The following is a 16904-nucleotide window of genomic DNA, read 5'->3' as shown; positions in this document are numbered from 1 at the left end:
CGCGCGGTGCGCGGCCGCCAAAGCGGGTCCCGAAATCCCGCCAAAAGGCACCAATGGCAAAGGCCGTTTGGGAGCCAGGGCGGAGCTGTGGCCAAATGACAGTGATTAGTCACTTAGCCGCCTCTCCACCGCTTGAGGCGGGAGCAAGGGAAAGAGGGGAAACAACGCGGGAAGCCGGCACAGCCGCGCAAAGGCAACGGCGGAAAGCCAGGATTCCCACAGACTTTCTCGCGCACCTTTTATGCGAAGCATATTAACGTAGGTTTAGGGCCTTCGCGCGACGCCCGGCGGTGGCCACCATTGACCTTGAAGTGAGATCACATGATGTGACGTCATGACGTCACACCAGCTGCAGATGGGGCCTCATATCGCGCCGTCGGACGTCGCCCGGAGGAGGCCTCCACGCTTCGGTTCGCGCCGTCGCGCGCGACGCGGTGGCGGCGCCACCATCGCTGCATCACGTGATATGTGACGTCACGCCAAGGATGAGGGGGCGCGCGCCCGCCGTCGCGTCAGTCTCTGTGCCCGCAACCGCGCCAGCGTCTTTGCGCCGGGCGTGTATGTGGTAAAGATGCCTCCAAACGCTAAGGACGTTAATAAGAATGCAAAACGATGGCTGCTTCGCATCCACAGGGCTTAACCTTGATAAGCCTCCAACTTTTTTGTCTATCCGCTGATTGTGAGGTTCGCATCTACACGGCCTTTTGATTTTACGTCTACTAATTGGCGTCATCTCGAATCGCGGCTTTCCATCGCGATAACTGTGCTTGGCCGAGCGCTTAGACGGTTTCTTCTTGCCAATTTTCTTGCTCCTACCACTGTCACTACGGCCCCGTACAATCTTGCACTTTTTGAGCCGTACACGCGTTTCCCTTGCGCGCGCGTGCCTCTTTCTGTGGGAGCGCGGTTTCTCCCGTGACTGCAGTGGAAAGAGAGAGCTGTCCTGAGAGCAAGTGCCTTTGCGCGTCTTGTTCTCTCTGTGCTCGCGGCAAGATTCACCCCTGCCTCGCTCCTTAATTTTGAGCTTCTTGAGCAGCGCTCTCTTGTATCTTGGTTTCATCCCTTGATACTCTTTCTCGCGTCAATGCTTGTATGCTTTCTTTTTGCAGTTTATTCTACTGCCCAGATCTATGAGCCTCGGCACACTTATTCTCTTCGCTTTGCGCGATAGTGATGCCTCGCACATTTCTCTAGCTCCGATTGTGACACTAGCTTCAAGGCTAACAACGTTACTGACGTTGCTCCTGTCAATGTGCCGGTGAAGCTGATGCTTCCGTTGGCCGCAAGTATTTCTCGCGCGCTTGCCTCTTTTCGGCGGCGCCACTGTTTCTTATGCCTGCCTTTCATCTCTCGGTGGCGCCACTCTTTCCTGAACTGGCGGCTCCTTTCGTTCCGGTTGCAGCTTTCTTTCTTGTTCTTGCCTTTCATTTTTCGGTGGCAATTATGTTTCGCTAGCTGGTTCTTCGAAAGCACATGCTGCTTCCGTACCCTAGGTTCCTGCTGTCTGACAATTCCGCTCTGATTGTCAGCCGATTCACGTGCACTCCCTGGCTCACGTCTGTCTTTAGTGCCTTTACTAGCCTCCTCCAAACTGTGCTCTTTCTCGTCAGCCTCTACGAGTGCACATTCGTCCTCATCTTTCTCGGACGGCTTGACGTCTACCGCCCCTATGTCGTCTGGAACGTTCTGTCCTCCACTGTCGTCCAGCACCTTAGTTTCTTCAGGCACAGACGAACCAGTGCTTTCTACTGACTTAAGTGCTGACACGCAGCTCTCGTCATGCTCCTGACGCGTTTCAGCCAATTTCGAATGAGGGTCGGATCTGTAATCAGTCGCGTTGTTCCCGCTACTGCAGCTGCTTTCTGGAATGTCGCAAAGCTCAGAGCAGTGCGAAACCACGGGACTCGTTTCGCATCGCTCGCCAGAGACACCAACGCACAGCTCAGCGTCCGCAAACTCTACATGCAACCGCTTCCGTTGATCGTAAGTGTCGGGTTTCTGCATTTCTGCCGAACGCGCTGCACAACACGGTGTGCCGTCCACGTTTACTTCGCTTGCGTCGGCGCAGGCGTTTTCATTAATGTCCAGACGGACGTCCTCTCTGCCCTGTTCGGCAACTTCTCCTGCTTTCGACACGCTAGGAGATCCGCTTTCCGGTAACTTCGCCACAATTTCAATGGGCGAGACCTTTGTAAGTGCATCGTCCGATGCTGTGACTACTTTATCCGATGGCATAGAGGTTTCCTCAGGTCACGAATGCGAGGCAACTTCCACTGTTATAGAAGCAGTTACATCTGCCACGTACGGACTACCTTCCTCTGTGCCGCACTGGCAGGGCTGCTCTACATCGACGCACTCTACCTCTGTGTCACGATTTTCCGACCCTTCAGAATTTTCGAGCCACTCTAAAATGTCGGCTTTAAACTGTTACGGAAAATCGTAAAACGATGGGGAGTTATTCTCTCGCAGGTACCTTTGGCGAAGGTCCAGCGGTGACACGTTATATCTCATCAGTAAAAAGCTTTTCAGCTCATCGTAGTCCGCCAAGCCGCCGTCCAACAGGCGCTTGACAACGTAATACGCTTCGCTGGAAAGCAGGGCTACCAACTGCTGAGCCCAACCATTCCGCTCAACGCGCTTTCTCTCGCAGACGCGCTCGAACTCCACCATATATTTCACCATATCTTCGGCGCTCACGAAGGGCTGCGGCCTGCCTCTCAGCTGCTCACCCTTGGTCTCATGCAGAGCGGACAATGTTCTATATCTCTCGAAATCGATCTGATGCGCTTCAAGCTCGAGGCCCCTCAGTTTCCTGACGCGAGCACGCCGTTTTATCTCCTCTTCGCGCTCACGGCGTTCAGTGATCTCTTCCCAGGCCTCATTGGCTTCCTCAGCCGTTACATTCTCCTTCCGCATGATCTCAAGAATCGCATGCTTTTGTTTTGCGGGGCCCAAATCAATGCCCAACTCTTCACAAATTTCAATGCGTTCCTTCACTTTGAAGTTCTCCATCGCGCACAATAGCCTCTTGCAGTTTGCCCTTTTCTTAGAATTCTCTTGCCGTTCACTACTATAGCGCAACTAGTATGACACGTGCAAGTAATTCTTTCCAAAACGCTTCGTTTACTCCCTCTGCACCTGCTTTCGTTTCAAAGCGCTACGACTTGGCTCGAAACAGCAAAGCTCTCTCCAGTGCAACAAACAGCCCTACTCTAGACTACAATCACGTGTGCTAGACCAGTCTGGCGAATTGAGGGGAAAACATCAGGCACTCACCGCGCCGAGGTAGCTGACGCCGGTCGATCCCGCAGCTGCCATCCACTGTTGGGACTTTGGCATCCCACCGCTGCCACCACTGTTGGGACTTGGAGTCCGAGCCAGGAAACGGTCGAGGCGACGGTGAGACAAATGACTTTTATGTACAGTATGTACCGTATTGTGCGTTTTTACCGTAAAGACTTTCAAAATTTTTCTTACCTCAACCGCTGGCTCGTTTGCGGTGAAACTGCACACAGAGCTTGCGTATTATGGTAACTTTTGTATCGTTGCAAGTTTTACAACGGTACTTACTTAGTTGAGCCGTGCATGATGCAAAAGCGTAATCGTCTGCGTCGAGATCGGCGTACCGAAGCCCGAAACACCGAATTTTTGCTGAAGGGCGGCAGTAGCGCCATCTGTCTTCTGCAGTGGAAAGCGTCACAAGGCGCCAAGGCGAGCGTTGCAAGAACTGAAGCGCTTCGAAAATTTTCGGCCAACTGAGCGGAAAAAAATGCCAGAAACAACCTTTTTAACGAGGCTGTGCCGTTAAAAGAATATTGTTTGACGTCTTTTTTTCGTCCAATGACTTTATCCAATTCAGCTTATATCGTCTGCTTTCGTGGCTCGTCGGAGGACGACGTCGCGAAGTCCCATGCGAAGTCCTGAGCTGCGTTTTTCTTGTTTAATTTCATTATGGCAGACAGGTGGCGCCACTGCTGCCCTTCAGCAAAAACTCGGTGTTTTGGGTTTCGGTACGCCGATCTCGACGCAGACGATTATGCTTTTGCATCATGCATGGCTTAACTAAGTAAGTACCGTTGTAAAACTTGCTACGATACAAAAGTTACCATAATACGCAAGCTCTGTGTGCAGTTTCACCGCAAACGAGCCAGCGGTTGAGGTAAGAAAAATTTTGAAAGTCTTTACGATAAAGACGCACAATACGGTACAAGGGCTTTTACATGATACAAGGGCCAAGAGCACCACGGGCAAGCACAAAGAAGGGCGGCCCCGGCGGCGAGCGTAGCTTCGGCGTGAATGCTCTTCTGCTGCCCGTCTGCTGCGCGGGTTCAGCACGGCTCCGTTTTTAAAGCCGCCGCTGTCGGTTGCGGCAGCCAGCAGTTCAAATCCTCCAATCAGGTCACGGCACTGGCCACCGTTCAAATTAGACCAATGGTCGAGAGGCGACGGCCGACGAAGCGTCCTAGAAGTTCGCACTGGCGGTGAGGAGGGAAGGAGGAAGGGTCCGCGTCGGCGCCAGCGTGGCGGATGATTCACGCTGCAAGCCGCGACATGTCCGAGAGAGTCTGGGCCTTCTTTGAGCGACGGCGGGCGCGCAGCGCTTGTTTCCAGAGAGGCCAGCCAGCGAAATGTGGGCGCCGGCACTACAATTACCTAATTACCTCGAGCGCTCGGTGGAAACTAACTGGTGCATGTTCCGAAATAAGGTATCTGAATTGATTAAGCGACATATTCCTCTTCGGCGCGTCTACTCGAATAACCAAGCTCCATGGTATAATCGATATTTAAACCGCCTTTTTAACAAAAAGAAAAGACTTTTTCGAATTGCTAGGTATTCATTAAAACCTGAGCGATGGACTGCATATAAATCAGCTGCCTTAGCCTATTCCCGTGCACTAAAGACTACTAAATTTTCTTTTTTTAATGTAACCCTCCCGAACATCTTAAAGTCTAATCCTAAACGCTTCTGGAGCATAATAAAACCTAGCACTAACGACAAAGTGTCATTACTTTCAGCAACTGGAAATCCCATTCCGGACCATCTTTGTGCCACTTCACTAAATGACTCTTTTGTCCAGTCATTTTCCTCCTTATCCGTTGATCGCCACCATCCCAAACTCCAATCGTGTAACTACTACTGTACGGATCCAATTGTGTTTGACTCTCATGGCATTATACCAATCATTAATAATTTAAAAGAAACATCTTCTAGCGGAATCGATGGCATTAATAGCAAATTTCTTCGGAATACTGTTGAATATACCTCTATCATTTTGGAAACCATATTCTCACAGTCGTACCATGATGGCGTACTTCCCGAGGACTGGAAAACTGCTAAGGTCATACCTGTACATAAAGCCGGTGACAAACAGAACCCGTCTAACTATCGACCCATCTCTCTCACATCAATACCGTGCAAAATAATGGAACATATAATTTTCACTCACCTTGTTAATTTTCTTGAAGATAATAGCTTCTTTTCTCTGACTCAGCATGGCTTTCGGAAAGGTTTCTCCTGTGAAACTCAATTACTTTCCTTTACTAAAGATCTGCACTTCTACTTAGACTCCGCGTTTTCCACAGACTGCATATTTCTCGACTTCGCTAAGGCATTCGATAAAGTTAACCATTCATTACTTCTATATAAACTCAGCATTCTAAATATTGACCCTTCTGTTCTGAACTGGATTCGCGCGTTTCTTTTTTCTCGCCTTCAGTTTGTGCATGCTAATGACACTAATTCTTCTACCGTGCCAGTTGGTTCTGGGGTTCCTCAAGGATCTGTCCTTGGTCCTTTACTGTTCCCGATTTATATTAATGATCTGCCTGCTACTGTTAACTCTAGGATTTGTTTGTTTGCCTCCGACTGCGTGATTTACTCTAAAGTAACTAACGATTCCGATATTCGCTCTCTCCAGGTCGATCTTAATAAAATACTAGACTGGTGTCATAATTGGAAAATGGAACTAAATATTTAAAAATGCAAATCTATGAGAGTTTCATGTTCAAATACTACTTTTCCTCCTTATTTTCTTTACAGTCATCCCCTTGAAAGCGTAAGATCGTACCGGTATCTTGGCATACATATAACTAACACCCTGTCCTGGAAACTTCATATAGAACATATAGCATCTAAAGCAAACAAAACGCTTGGTTATCTTCGAAGAAATTTTACACTTGCTCCATCTTCGTTAAAATCATTATTATACACGACCTACGTACGACCATATGAGACCCTGGACAGGTCTCACTGACACAGGTTCTGGAAACTGTCCAGAATCGTGCAACTAGATTCATTTTAGGCAATTACCATCGTACATCTAGCGTCACCCAAATGAAAAAGTGTTTAAACCTCCTGCCCCTAGCTACCCGCCGTAAGCACTTCCGCATCTGCTTATTCCATAAGATTTTCTACTCCAATTTTCAACTTCGCTCTCGATGGATTCAACCAGCACCGTTCATTTCTGACCGTCGTGATCATCAACACAAGGTCAAAGTGCCTCATTGTAACACAGGGACATGTGCGCAATCATATTTTCCGCTAACCTCTAAAGAATGGAATTCCCTACCCGCATCATTAACTAGCATCACTGATTCAACTCAATTTCGAAGAATACTTACCACTTTGATTACATAATGATCGCTTTTGTATTTTATTGTAGTGTTGTGTTCTGCACGTACTAGTATTGTTCTTAAACTATTTTATTAATCTGTTCCGTGTTAATTTTGCTCACTTCTTTTTATCCTGCCTCAGTTGTTCTATAGTATTGTATGAATTGTGCTTTGTTTATTTTTCTTGTTATCAACTGCCCTTCCCCTCTGAAATGTACTCTGTACCCTGAGGGTATCACAAATAAATAAATAAATAAATAAATAAATATGCAGCGTGTTCGAACCGAAGTACGTAGAGGCGAAAGCGTTTCCCGCACCACTTTGCCTATGTTACACTGGTGGCGTCACCACTGGATTACGTCACACATAATTGATAACGAAGTAATGGCAAATTACTAATTATTGACTAATTACTGATTAATGACTAAATACTAATTAACTTCTAATTAATGACGCTTAAGCTTCCCCTTTAGGAGTGGAACGCGACAGCGTGTTGTAGCGTTGCCAGACAGTCCACGGAACGCCACCACCCGTTCGGCGCGATGCCTTGCCTTTTGAACGCGACGCTTTTTGAGGAAAGGAAATTACGCAGTAATTCTCTGTCATCTCGGTGGAGACCCGAACCGCACCGTACAGGAAGGGAGGAACGCCACCACCCGTTCGGCGCGAAGCTACCGGCGCTTGTATGCCGGTCCTGCAGGAGGGCTGAGAGCCTCGTTAAATCTCGTACGGTGCCCGGATGCTCTCGTTTCAGGTCCCGGATGTGTGGAGTTCAGTGCCCGGATGAGTGGAATTCAGTGCCCGGATGTTGGCTCTCGGTCTCGGCGTGACGTCACCACACTGCCGACAACGGGAGCTAAAAGCATTTCACGCTTAATAAAAAGTACCTCGCGCTCGGGGATCTTTAACACCGCCTGGGATCTTTAACATGCACTGACATCGCATAGAACACGGGCGCCTTTTGACTTTCGCCTCCTTCGAAACGCTCCCGCCGCGGTGGGGTTCGAACCCGGGTACTTCGACTCAGTAGCAGAGGTCGAAATTATTCCGGAGACCTCCACTGCAGCGCTGCCTGCCTTTCTTCTCTCAGACCCTCTTATATCCCTTCCCTTACGGCGTGGTTGAGGTGTCACCGAGATAAGTGAGACAGATACTGCGCCGTTTCCTTTGCCAAAAACCAATTTATTATTATTTATTTATTAGAATTTAGCCGGCGTTTAAAAAAATTGGCGGGGGGGCTTAGCTTTGGTTAAGCCTGGTAGGTTGCGAAAGCGAGCGCAGCGCCTCCGACGGAAGCAACGCAGCGCGCCGCGTCTAAAGAAGGAACGCAGTGCGCCGCGACTACAGGTCACGCGTGGCTACCGGCCGCTGCTGCGCGACGACTCGACTTGGTAGCCCATCTCTCACCCTGGTATGACGTCACGCTATGACGTCATTAGGCATGGCATGACATCAGAGGTCATTCTAAATGTCACGCGTGGCTACCGGCCACCGCTGCGCGAAAGGCCGTTCATGAGCGTAGAATTGCTTTCGCAATAAAATTGGCGGGGGCTTAGCTTTGGTTAAGCCTGGTAGGTTGCGAAAGCAGTTGTTTTATACTGCATGTGCAGCGCCTCTAGTGGGAAGAGCGCGGCGCGCCGAGCCAAGCGGCCGCCGTTACCCGACGAGTTGCTAGCCCGTCTTTCGTTTTATAGTATGACGTTGACGTCACGCTGTGACGTCAAGGGCATGGTATGATGTCAGGGGTCATTTTAAAGGTGAAACGTGCCAAGTGGCCGCCGCTACGCGAAAGGCCGTTCTTCGAAGTAGTATTGCTTTCGCAATAAATATTACTGGCATGCTAGGCTGCATAGGATAGGGGATATGGGCCTACTTCCAAAACAAGTCCAAACGCTTTTTAAGGCGAAAGCCTTTAATGCCTCATACTGTCGTGACCAAGACGTGTTATAAAATGTGTCCGCGTTTCGGATGCATGCCTTATATGGGCATATGCCAATCAATAGCCAATCGATACTTAATCGCGTGCAATCGAAAGACATCGGAACATGATATAAAGGGATTTACATACATACATACAAGTTTTATTCTCCACAAGAAGTGGAAGGAGGCGGAGGGAAAAGCCGTACATTTGCGGCTTGAAAAATCCTCCGCCCCCTTACAGTGTATGCAGCAGCGGAGTGGGGCAATAAACAGTCGCATTTTTGTTGCAAAGAGAAAAAGAAAAGAAAAAAAGAAAAAACACAAAAAACAGCACTATATCGCATCACAAAATAAAATAAGCCTAAATAAGAGTTTCAATAAAGCACTGGTTTTGGACGCCTGGGAAAACATTTTTTCCCCTTTCCCTTTTTTTAAACGTAAACAATGCAATGTAATTGAACATAAGGATAGACCTGTGCGTTCATTCACAAGGAAAAAAAAGTATGAGTAGCAAAATATTTCTACATATTTGGAAGAGACATATTGGATACATCAGCGGCTTCTTTTTCTGCAGCATTCAATAATCGCGGAAGATTATGCCGGAGTGTTTGTTGTCCATAGGCAGTGCAACATTTTGGAATTTTCCATTATTCTGGAGTTCTGGTGCTGTAGGTGGGATAATTGGGTCTTAATACTGCGATTTCAGTAAAAACTGTACTCTTTCGTTAGACGCTTAAACGGTACTGCCTGCATAATTTGTATTCGTATATATTTCTTACTTTTAATAAATTAAGCGAAGCAAAGATATGTGAAGAAGGTGCTGTTTATTCAACGTTTTCAATTATTCGTACTATTTTTTTCTGTAGCCTTTCAAGCTTCAACAGATTAGTTTTTGTTGTTGTTCCCCAGACTAAATGAGAGTAGTTTAGGTGGGAGACAAAGAGAGCGTTATAGACCATTAGTTTAACTTTTTTTGGAAGAGTATAGCGGTTGCGATTTAAAATTCCAGTTATGCAGCTCAGTTTGCTGATTATAATATTTACATGATCATTCCATTGTAAAGTTGAATTAAAATATACCCTTAACACCTTGACATATCTACCACATCAATGGCTGCGGATCTAAACATTACGGTTCCTTGTGACGAAATTTTTTTACATCTTGGTCGAAAAATTACCACCTTTGTTTTGTTTGCGTTTAGTTTTCAATGATTGCTGGAAGTACACGAGTCCAATTTGCGCAGAAAATTATTTGCTTTAGTAATTCCTTCAGCTTCAGAAAATGATGGCATCAAAGCACTCGTATCGTCGACATATATAACGAACTTGATATCTGAGCAGATGTGTCCAATATCATTACTGTACAAATTAAATAGGACAGGGCCTAAAATGCTACCCTGTGGGACTCCTGAAATTATTTTTTTGCTGTGAGAAATGAAACCATTTATGTCGACATATTGAAATCTATTTGATAGGTAACTTTTGAGCAGAGCCAAAACATGTCCCCGTATACCATAATGATGCTATTTTTCAAAAATGATAGTATGACTAATATAATCGAAGGCATGGCTAAAATCAACAAAAATACCCATAACAATACATTTCTCTTCAAACTGTTTTAGAATATATTCCTTATGGTCCAACAGCGCCAGCTCTGTAGACCTGTCCTGTCATTAAGTACAATGATTATATAATTTTACTTAATGACTAATTGGTAATTAGTAGTAGTTAAGAAGTGGCATGTGGTACTGTGCACTGCGCCTGTACCTTAACTAACACTGATTAATCAGTGCACTAGTTAAGGTCACGTTAACTATCACTAACCATACATTAACTAGTACCACGAAATTGGCAAGTAAAATGGAAGTTTATTGAACAGTGCAAACAAACAAAACATTGCATACACACTCATGACTGAGGGCAAAACAAATGTATACAAAGTGGGTGGCCACCCAGAAACACCATGACATTTTCTAACACACCATACAAGTGATGCATAACTATCATTAACCATCACTAATAGACGTCGTTTCTAGACGTTTCATAGACATTTTGTCGAACATTCTAGAAGTCCATCACTTGACAGGTGAGTGACAGGACATGATGGGTGGCATTAGAACAATGGTAAATACCAGTTAGATTATTAAACTTTCTAGTCAGACCGCATAAATAAATAAAACCGAGTCGGAAATTGGTCGAGTTGGGCAAAGGAACCATGGTCTCCGGAGTGCGAGACGAGAGCCGTAACCACTCCGCCATGGCAGCTCGATGGTTTGGAATGAACATAGGCGCGTCTAGCTAATACGGCGTCTTCGTTCACTCCCATCTTCCTCCCATCCCTTACGGTGAGGTTCAGGTGTCCACCGAGATATGTGTGTGAGAGAGAGACACACATTTCCTTCCCTAAAAACCAATTTACCGTCGAGCAAGGTGTAGAGCCGAATGGGCGATGGCGTTCTGTGGACTTCAACAAAACTTGGGTAGGGCCTAGTTGGTACATGATGTTGTGAAGGTAAAGGATGCGCAATCAAAGGACGAACCACGAAGAAAGACACAGGGACACACACAAGCGCACTAACAACTGTTTATTTCTTCCTTGAAACGCTTACTTATACACCTGGCCACGCATGCTCAAAAGCAATCTCTAACCACAATAGGCATGCCAACGGCTGTTAACGCAGACGCGAACGCAAAAAGTTGCCGAAATCAACTTTTTGCGTTCGCGTCTGCGTTAACAGCCGTTGGCATGACTATTGTGGTTAGAGATTGCTTTTGAGCATGCGTGGCCAGGTGTATAAGTAAGCGTTTCAAGGAAGAAATAAACAGTTGTTAGTGCGCTTGTGTGTGTCCCTGTGTCTTTCTTCGTGGTTCGTCCTTTGATTGCGCATCCTTTACCTTCACAAGTTCTGTGGACTCCCTGGAGGAGGAGGAGGAGGAAAACTTTTATTCCTATTTACAGTGAGAGGTCGATGGGGCGAGCCGGAGGGGCCCGCCCCTTACAAACACTAGGAGGGATCCCTAGTCCGGGATCCCTGTAGCTTCCGCAGTGGCCCGGGCTCTAGCTACCAATGCCTGTTGGGCATGGAGTTCGGAGCAGCCGCGCAGGGCAGCTTCCCAGTCCTCTCGAGTGGGGTGGAGGTGGGGTGGGTAGGCAGGATTGGAAGGGCATGCCCACACCATGTGGTAGGTGTCCGAAAACTCCTCCTCACAGTGTGGGCACGCGCCCGAGAAAGAAGAATTGAAGTGCTTAAGTACTGCCGGGCACAGTACAGTATTGGTATAGAGGCGGAGAAGCCAGCGCTCCTCCACCCTGGTGAGGCCTTTACAGGGAGGGGGATAGAGACCATGAAAATTTTGATAAAGAGAGGTGATCTCTTTAAAGGTGATGGCCGGATTGAAATTGAATTCCGGATCAGGCTGCGGATGAGGCGACGCACGGTGAGTAAGCGCGCGGGCGGCAGCGTCGGCTGCCTCGTTCCCCTCAAGACCCGCATGAGCCGGAGCCCACACGATGGTACGATGGGTCGGAAACCCTGTGTATTCGCATGCGTGGAGAATTTTGAAAGCACGGTCTGGAATATACCCTTGCTCAATATTGCGGCAGGCGCCCCTGGAGTCCGTAATAATGACTCGGGACTCTGGATCTGCGGCGGCCAGTGCAATGGCGATCTCTTCCGCAAATGTAATGTTTGGGGCACGGAAAGTAAGGCCCTGAACTGTAGTGTTTTGGTGGATCACGGCCGCCGTGTACCAACCCCCATGGTGTGGGCCGGCCGCATCCACATAGAAGACACCTGGCTTATGGCCATATTGTTGAGAAATAGCCTCCGCCCGCGCGAGACGGCGACCATCATGGGTGTCTGCAGTCATGTTCTTCATGTTCATGTTCATGACTCCTTGGCAGCGTTGCAAGACGCTGTCGTGTTCCACTCTTAGAGGCGAAGCTTAACATTTTAACCACACATTGGTGACACAAGCAGCAAAACTGCGCTTAAAGCTTTCGCCTCACCGCACTTTAGGTCAACAAAGTGCCCCCTGAATTTTTGAATTGGACACGTCTGATGATGGGTTCTTTTATTCCTTTTAGCGCAGCTCTTTGGCGCCCGTTTCTGCGTTTCGCGGCGTCGCCGTTGTCCTTGTAACCAGCAGTGGACACCTTAGTCGCGCTCTAAGCTACGAAACTAATGGAGCAGGAGCTTGGGAAGCAGGGCGAAGGCGCATAACTGCCCTCTTGAAACAGTGGATACCTCAATCGTGCTTTAAACTACGTGGCGGTAAAATTAGTCAATTGGTTTTTGAGGAAAGTAAATGGAGCAGTATCTATCTCACCTATCTCGGTGGGCACCTGAACCACGCCGTAGGGAAGGGAGGAAGGTGGGAGCGAAAGAAGAAAGAGGTGCCGTAGTGGAGGTCTCCGGAATAATTTCGAGGTCGCACTGCACACGGGCGCCTTTTGCGTTCCGCTTCCATCGAAACGCGGCCGCCGCGGTCGGATTCGAACCCCTGTACTACGGCTCTGTAGACGAGCGCCTTAACCACTGAGCCACCGCTGCGGCTGGCGGTCGTGATGTGCGCTGCATGCGTTGGGGTTGGCAACGTTGTGCCAGAAACGCGCCGTTGCAGCCACAGTGCGCAAAACTGGCTCCCTGGGTCAGTGGGATGCCTGAATTGCACTTATAGGTACATGGGGTGATGAGAGAGAGATGTGGGCTGAAGGCATTGACAACTTTGTGCCAGAAACGCGATGCTGAAGCCATAGGCCGTAGGCGTACATTGTGTTCATTGGCGTTGACAACGTTTTACACTCCGATCATTTTAAGGAAAGGAAGTGCGCATAACGCTCCTTGGGTCAGTGGACGCAATAATCGCGCTTATAGGGACGTCGGGTGATGCGAGAAAGATGTGGGCTGCATGCGTTAGTGCTGACAACGGCTTCGGCTCGTCTATGCCTTCGTGACTAGCCGGATCCTCTACGCCGTGCCATATCTCCGCACTACTATAGTGCCTAGAATATACATTCTAGGCACTATAGCACTACTAAGCGAGACGAGGCGCGAATAGACGCCATCATCCGCAAGGCAACTAAGCGAGCCCTGGATCTCCCGGTGGCTACCTCTAATGCCAAACTTAAGGCATTGGGGGTGCTAAACTCCTACCAGGAGCTGCGGGAGGCCCACCTCGTGAACCAATGCACGCGGCTCATGCAGACGGCCCCTGGGCGCCGCCTGCTAAACCGCTTACACATCCAACACGACTGCACTCCAGAGGAGGCGGAGGGTATCCCAGTACTGTGGCGCCATATGCTCTGGGTCTCCCCGCTCCGCCGTAACATGGACACCGACATGCACGAAAACAGGCGACAAGCGCGGGCTCGGGCTCTTGAGAGACAACACGGCTCCCGACCAGGTGTATATTATGTAGACGTAGCAGGGCCATCGCCCACGGGATTTTACACGGCCGCAGTCGTTCACCAGGAAGTGCACGTTGATGGACTCTCTTTTCGAGCCCCGAATTCAATGCGAGCCGAGGAAGTAGCGACAGCGCTTGCTGCCGCCCACGCCAATTCGAGAATCATCATTACGGACTCCCGAAAAGCATGTGATCATTACTTGGCAGGGGAGATCTCCCCCTTAGCTGCTTGTATTCTAAGACGGACTGCCACTGATCCAACACCCAAAAGAATCATTTGGGCTCCTGGCCACCAGGGCTTACGAGGTAATGAGGCCGCTGACGCGGCTGCCCGAGCGCTTACTCACCGGGCTCCTCATCCCAATTCTTCTGGCTCGGAGACTAACCAGCCGCTGCTGCGATTCAGGGAAATTATAACGCATTATAGCGACATCCACCGCCTTTTCCCGGCCCCTCCAAAGGGGCTGAGTAGGGACGGAGGAGCGAACTTTAAGGCGCCTGCAGACAGGTACTCTACTCTGTCCTGCAATCTTAAAGCATTACGATCCTAACACGGATGGGCGATGCCCGCACTGTGGGGAGACCTGTGATATCTTCCACATGGTGTCCGCACTGTGGGGAGACCTGTGATATCTTCCACATGGTGTGGGCATGTACTCAAAATCCCCACCTCCCCCCTTCCCCTGCCCCTTCCAGAGAGGCATGGGAGACTGCCCTCCTCAACTGCTCCTAGCTTGAGTCCCAAAGGGCTCTGGTGAAACGGGCGAGAGACGGGGCATTGTCATGCGGTGTCCCGGACTAGGGACGCCGACCATGTAGCGGGGCCACTCTGTGGCTCCCAAACTCTATTTCAGTAATTAAAAGTTTTCACCACCACCACAACGGTGAGCGAACTCGCGCAAATAAACCATTAACTGCCACCTGCCAGGGTGGCAGTGTGGGTTAAGACTTTAATGTAAATAAAACCAGGAATGTCTTACCACTTATGCGGGAGAACATCCCGTTCCTCTCGCTCGTAACGCCTCCCACTGCTGTGACAGCCTCGCGAAATACTTGCACAGGCCGCCGCGGTGGCTCAGCGGTTATGGTGTTCGGCTGCTGACCCGAAAGACGCGGGTAGGAGAAATTCTAGAGGCCCGTGTACTGTGCGATGTCAGTGCACGTTAAAGAACCCCAGGTGGTCGAAATTTCCGGAGCCCTTCACTACGGCGTCTCTCATAGCCTCAGTCGCTTTAGGACGTTAAACCCCATCAACCAACCAACCAAATACTTGCACAGACCTCGTATTTGAGAACCAGGCTTTGGTGCAGCAAGTCGAGCATATATCCATCTATTTTCCGACCATAAAGCTTCCTTGATGACGATCAAGAACTGTTAGTGCAGTGTTTCGCGAAGAAGGAATATGTGGGAAAAATAAGTTGTCTGTAATGGTACATACATGTCTTGTTCGAATTCCTTGCCTCAATCTATCGAAAAGCTGAAACAGCTGATTTCCTGCGCTATAATTTCGCATTAGGAAGTAACGTAATCGTCGGCAATTTTTTTCGTTATTTATTTTGTTTGTTTTGAAGCGAAAGTTTCACTACGGTACCTCGTGCTTCGATCGCCGTGTGCCTAGTTTTCACCTTGAACGAAAACATCTTCGACGGAGGTCCGTCTAGTTCGAAAGCAAAGGAAAGCCGCATAACTGCCCTCTTGGGACAGTGTACAACTCAGTCGTGCTTTAAGCCACATGGCGGTAGTGACAGATGTACGCTGCATGCGTTGGCATTGACAACGTTGTGCCACAAACGCGGCACTGAAGCCATAGGCCGTCGGCGTTCATTGTGTTCACTGACGTTGGCGTTGACAGTTTTTTTTTTTTACACTCCGATGATTTAAAGGAAAGGAAGTGCGCATAACTGGCTCCCTGGGTCTGTGGACGCCTGAATCGCACTTATATAAGGTATGTACTACGTGGGGTGACGAGAGAGAAATGTGGGCTGCATGCGTTAGCGCTGACAACGTTGTAGCAGGCACGCGACACTGCTGCAATAGGCCGCAACGTTCATTGGGTGAGGAAACCATCGCGATAAACCATTAACTATCACCTGCTAGGGTGGCACGGTGGGTGCGCTGCCTATCCAGCGTCCGGAACGAACGTTACAGACGCCAAGCCGCTTATAGTTGCCCGATACGCCATAGCTTTCGCTCTCTAACCAGGTTCGGCAGCAGATAGAACCGCAGCTAATTTTTTGTTTGCCAGTTTTCGCTAATGTGCATACCAAAATAAACTCTGTGAACTAATTATGCAGCTGCTATACGAAATTTGTTGATCTTTGCTATTGTTTTTGACGCGGTAATTATCTATCTCACTACTCCACTTTAAGACCCCTATTTTTAATTAAAGAGTTTCTCTCTCTCTCTCTCTCTCTCTAGGCCGATCACCGGTAATTATGATGCCTCAATGCGCCCGCTCCACCGCCGCAGGGCGCTAGTGACTCTACAGGGCGCGCGCACTGAGGCACCCTAGCGGTAATACGGTTGCAGTGCTGTCTGCGCACCAAGAGCACGGTGGACCAAGAGAGACCGGCGAACGCCAGCTGAGACCTGCGCGTACCGGAAGCGGTAACCTGCGAAGTGTATCCACATGTCGTAGTCGGTGGTCGCGGACGTGTTGACGTGATGTGGGCGCCGCTGGGTCCAGCTCTCGAAAAAAGGGCAATCTGGTTTTGGTGCACACAATGTCTCATTGCCTCAAAGGTGCAAAGACTTGCAAGAACGCTGAAATTATACTGTTAGGCTAAAAAAGGCGATATTGAATCCCTAAAAATCCAGGGCGCACTTTGACTGTCTAAGTGCTTGCAGGCGAAAGCGTTTTCCGCACCACTTTGTTTGCCTCTGTAGCACTGGTGACGTCAGCACTGCATGACATCACACATAATGACTAAATTACTAAGTAATGACAAATTAATAATCAATGAC

At 48.8% G+C, this 16904-nt stretch overlaps 1 protein-coding gene across 1 annotated transcript in view; it reads right to left on the bottom strand.

The window, feature by feature from the left end:
- The window catches only part of LOC149325540 (large ribosomal subunit protein bL19m-like), a 73870-nt gene extending 57274 nt beyond the window's left edge, over nt 1-16596 (bottom strand). The window contains exon 1 of the mRNA XM_089564328.1: nt 16540-16596. Within this exon, the coding sequence (XP_089420454.1) occupies nt 16540-16571 (32 nt within the window). The 5' untranslated portion in view covers nt 16572-16596. The remainder of the gene's footprint in view (nt 1-16539) is intronic.
- Between the last annotated feature and the right edge of the window lie 308 nt (nt 16597-16904).

Source organism: Amblyomma mixtum, chromosome 10 (assembly GCF_055824585.1).
Source record: "Amblyomma mixtum isolate Tamu chromosome 10, ASM5582458v1, whole genome shotgun sequence".
Taxonomy (NCBI): Eukaryota; Metazoa; Arthropoda; class Arachnida; order Ixodida; family Ixodidae; genus Amblyomma; species Amblyomma mixtum.
The sequence above is the reverse complement of the archived record's forward strand: the minus strand, read 5'-3'. Positions and strand labels throughout refer to the sequence as shown.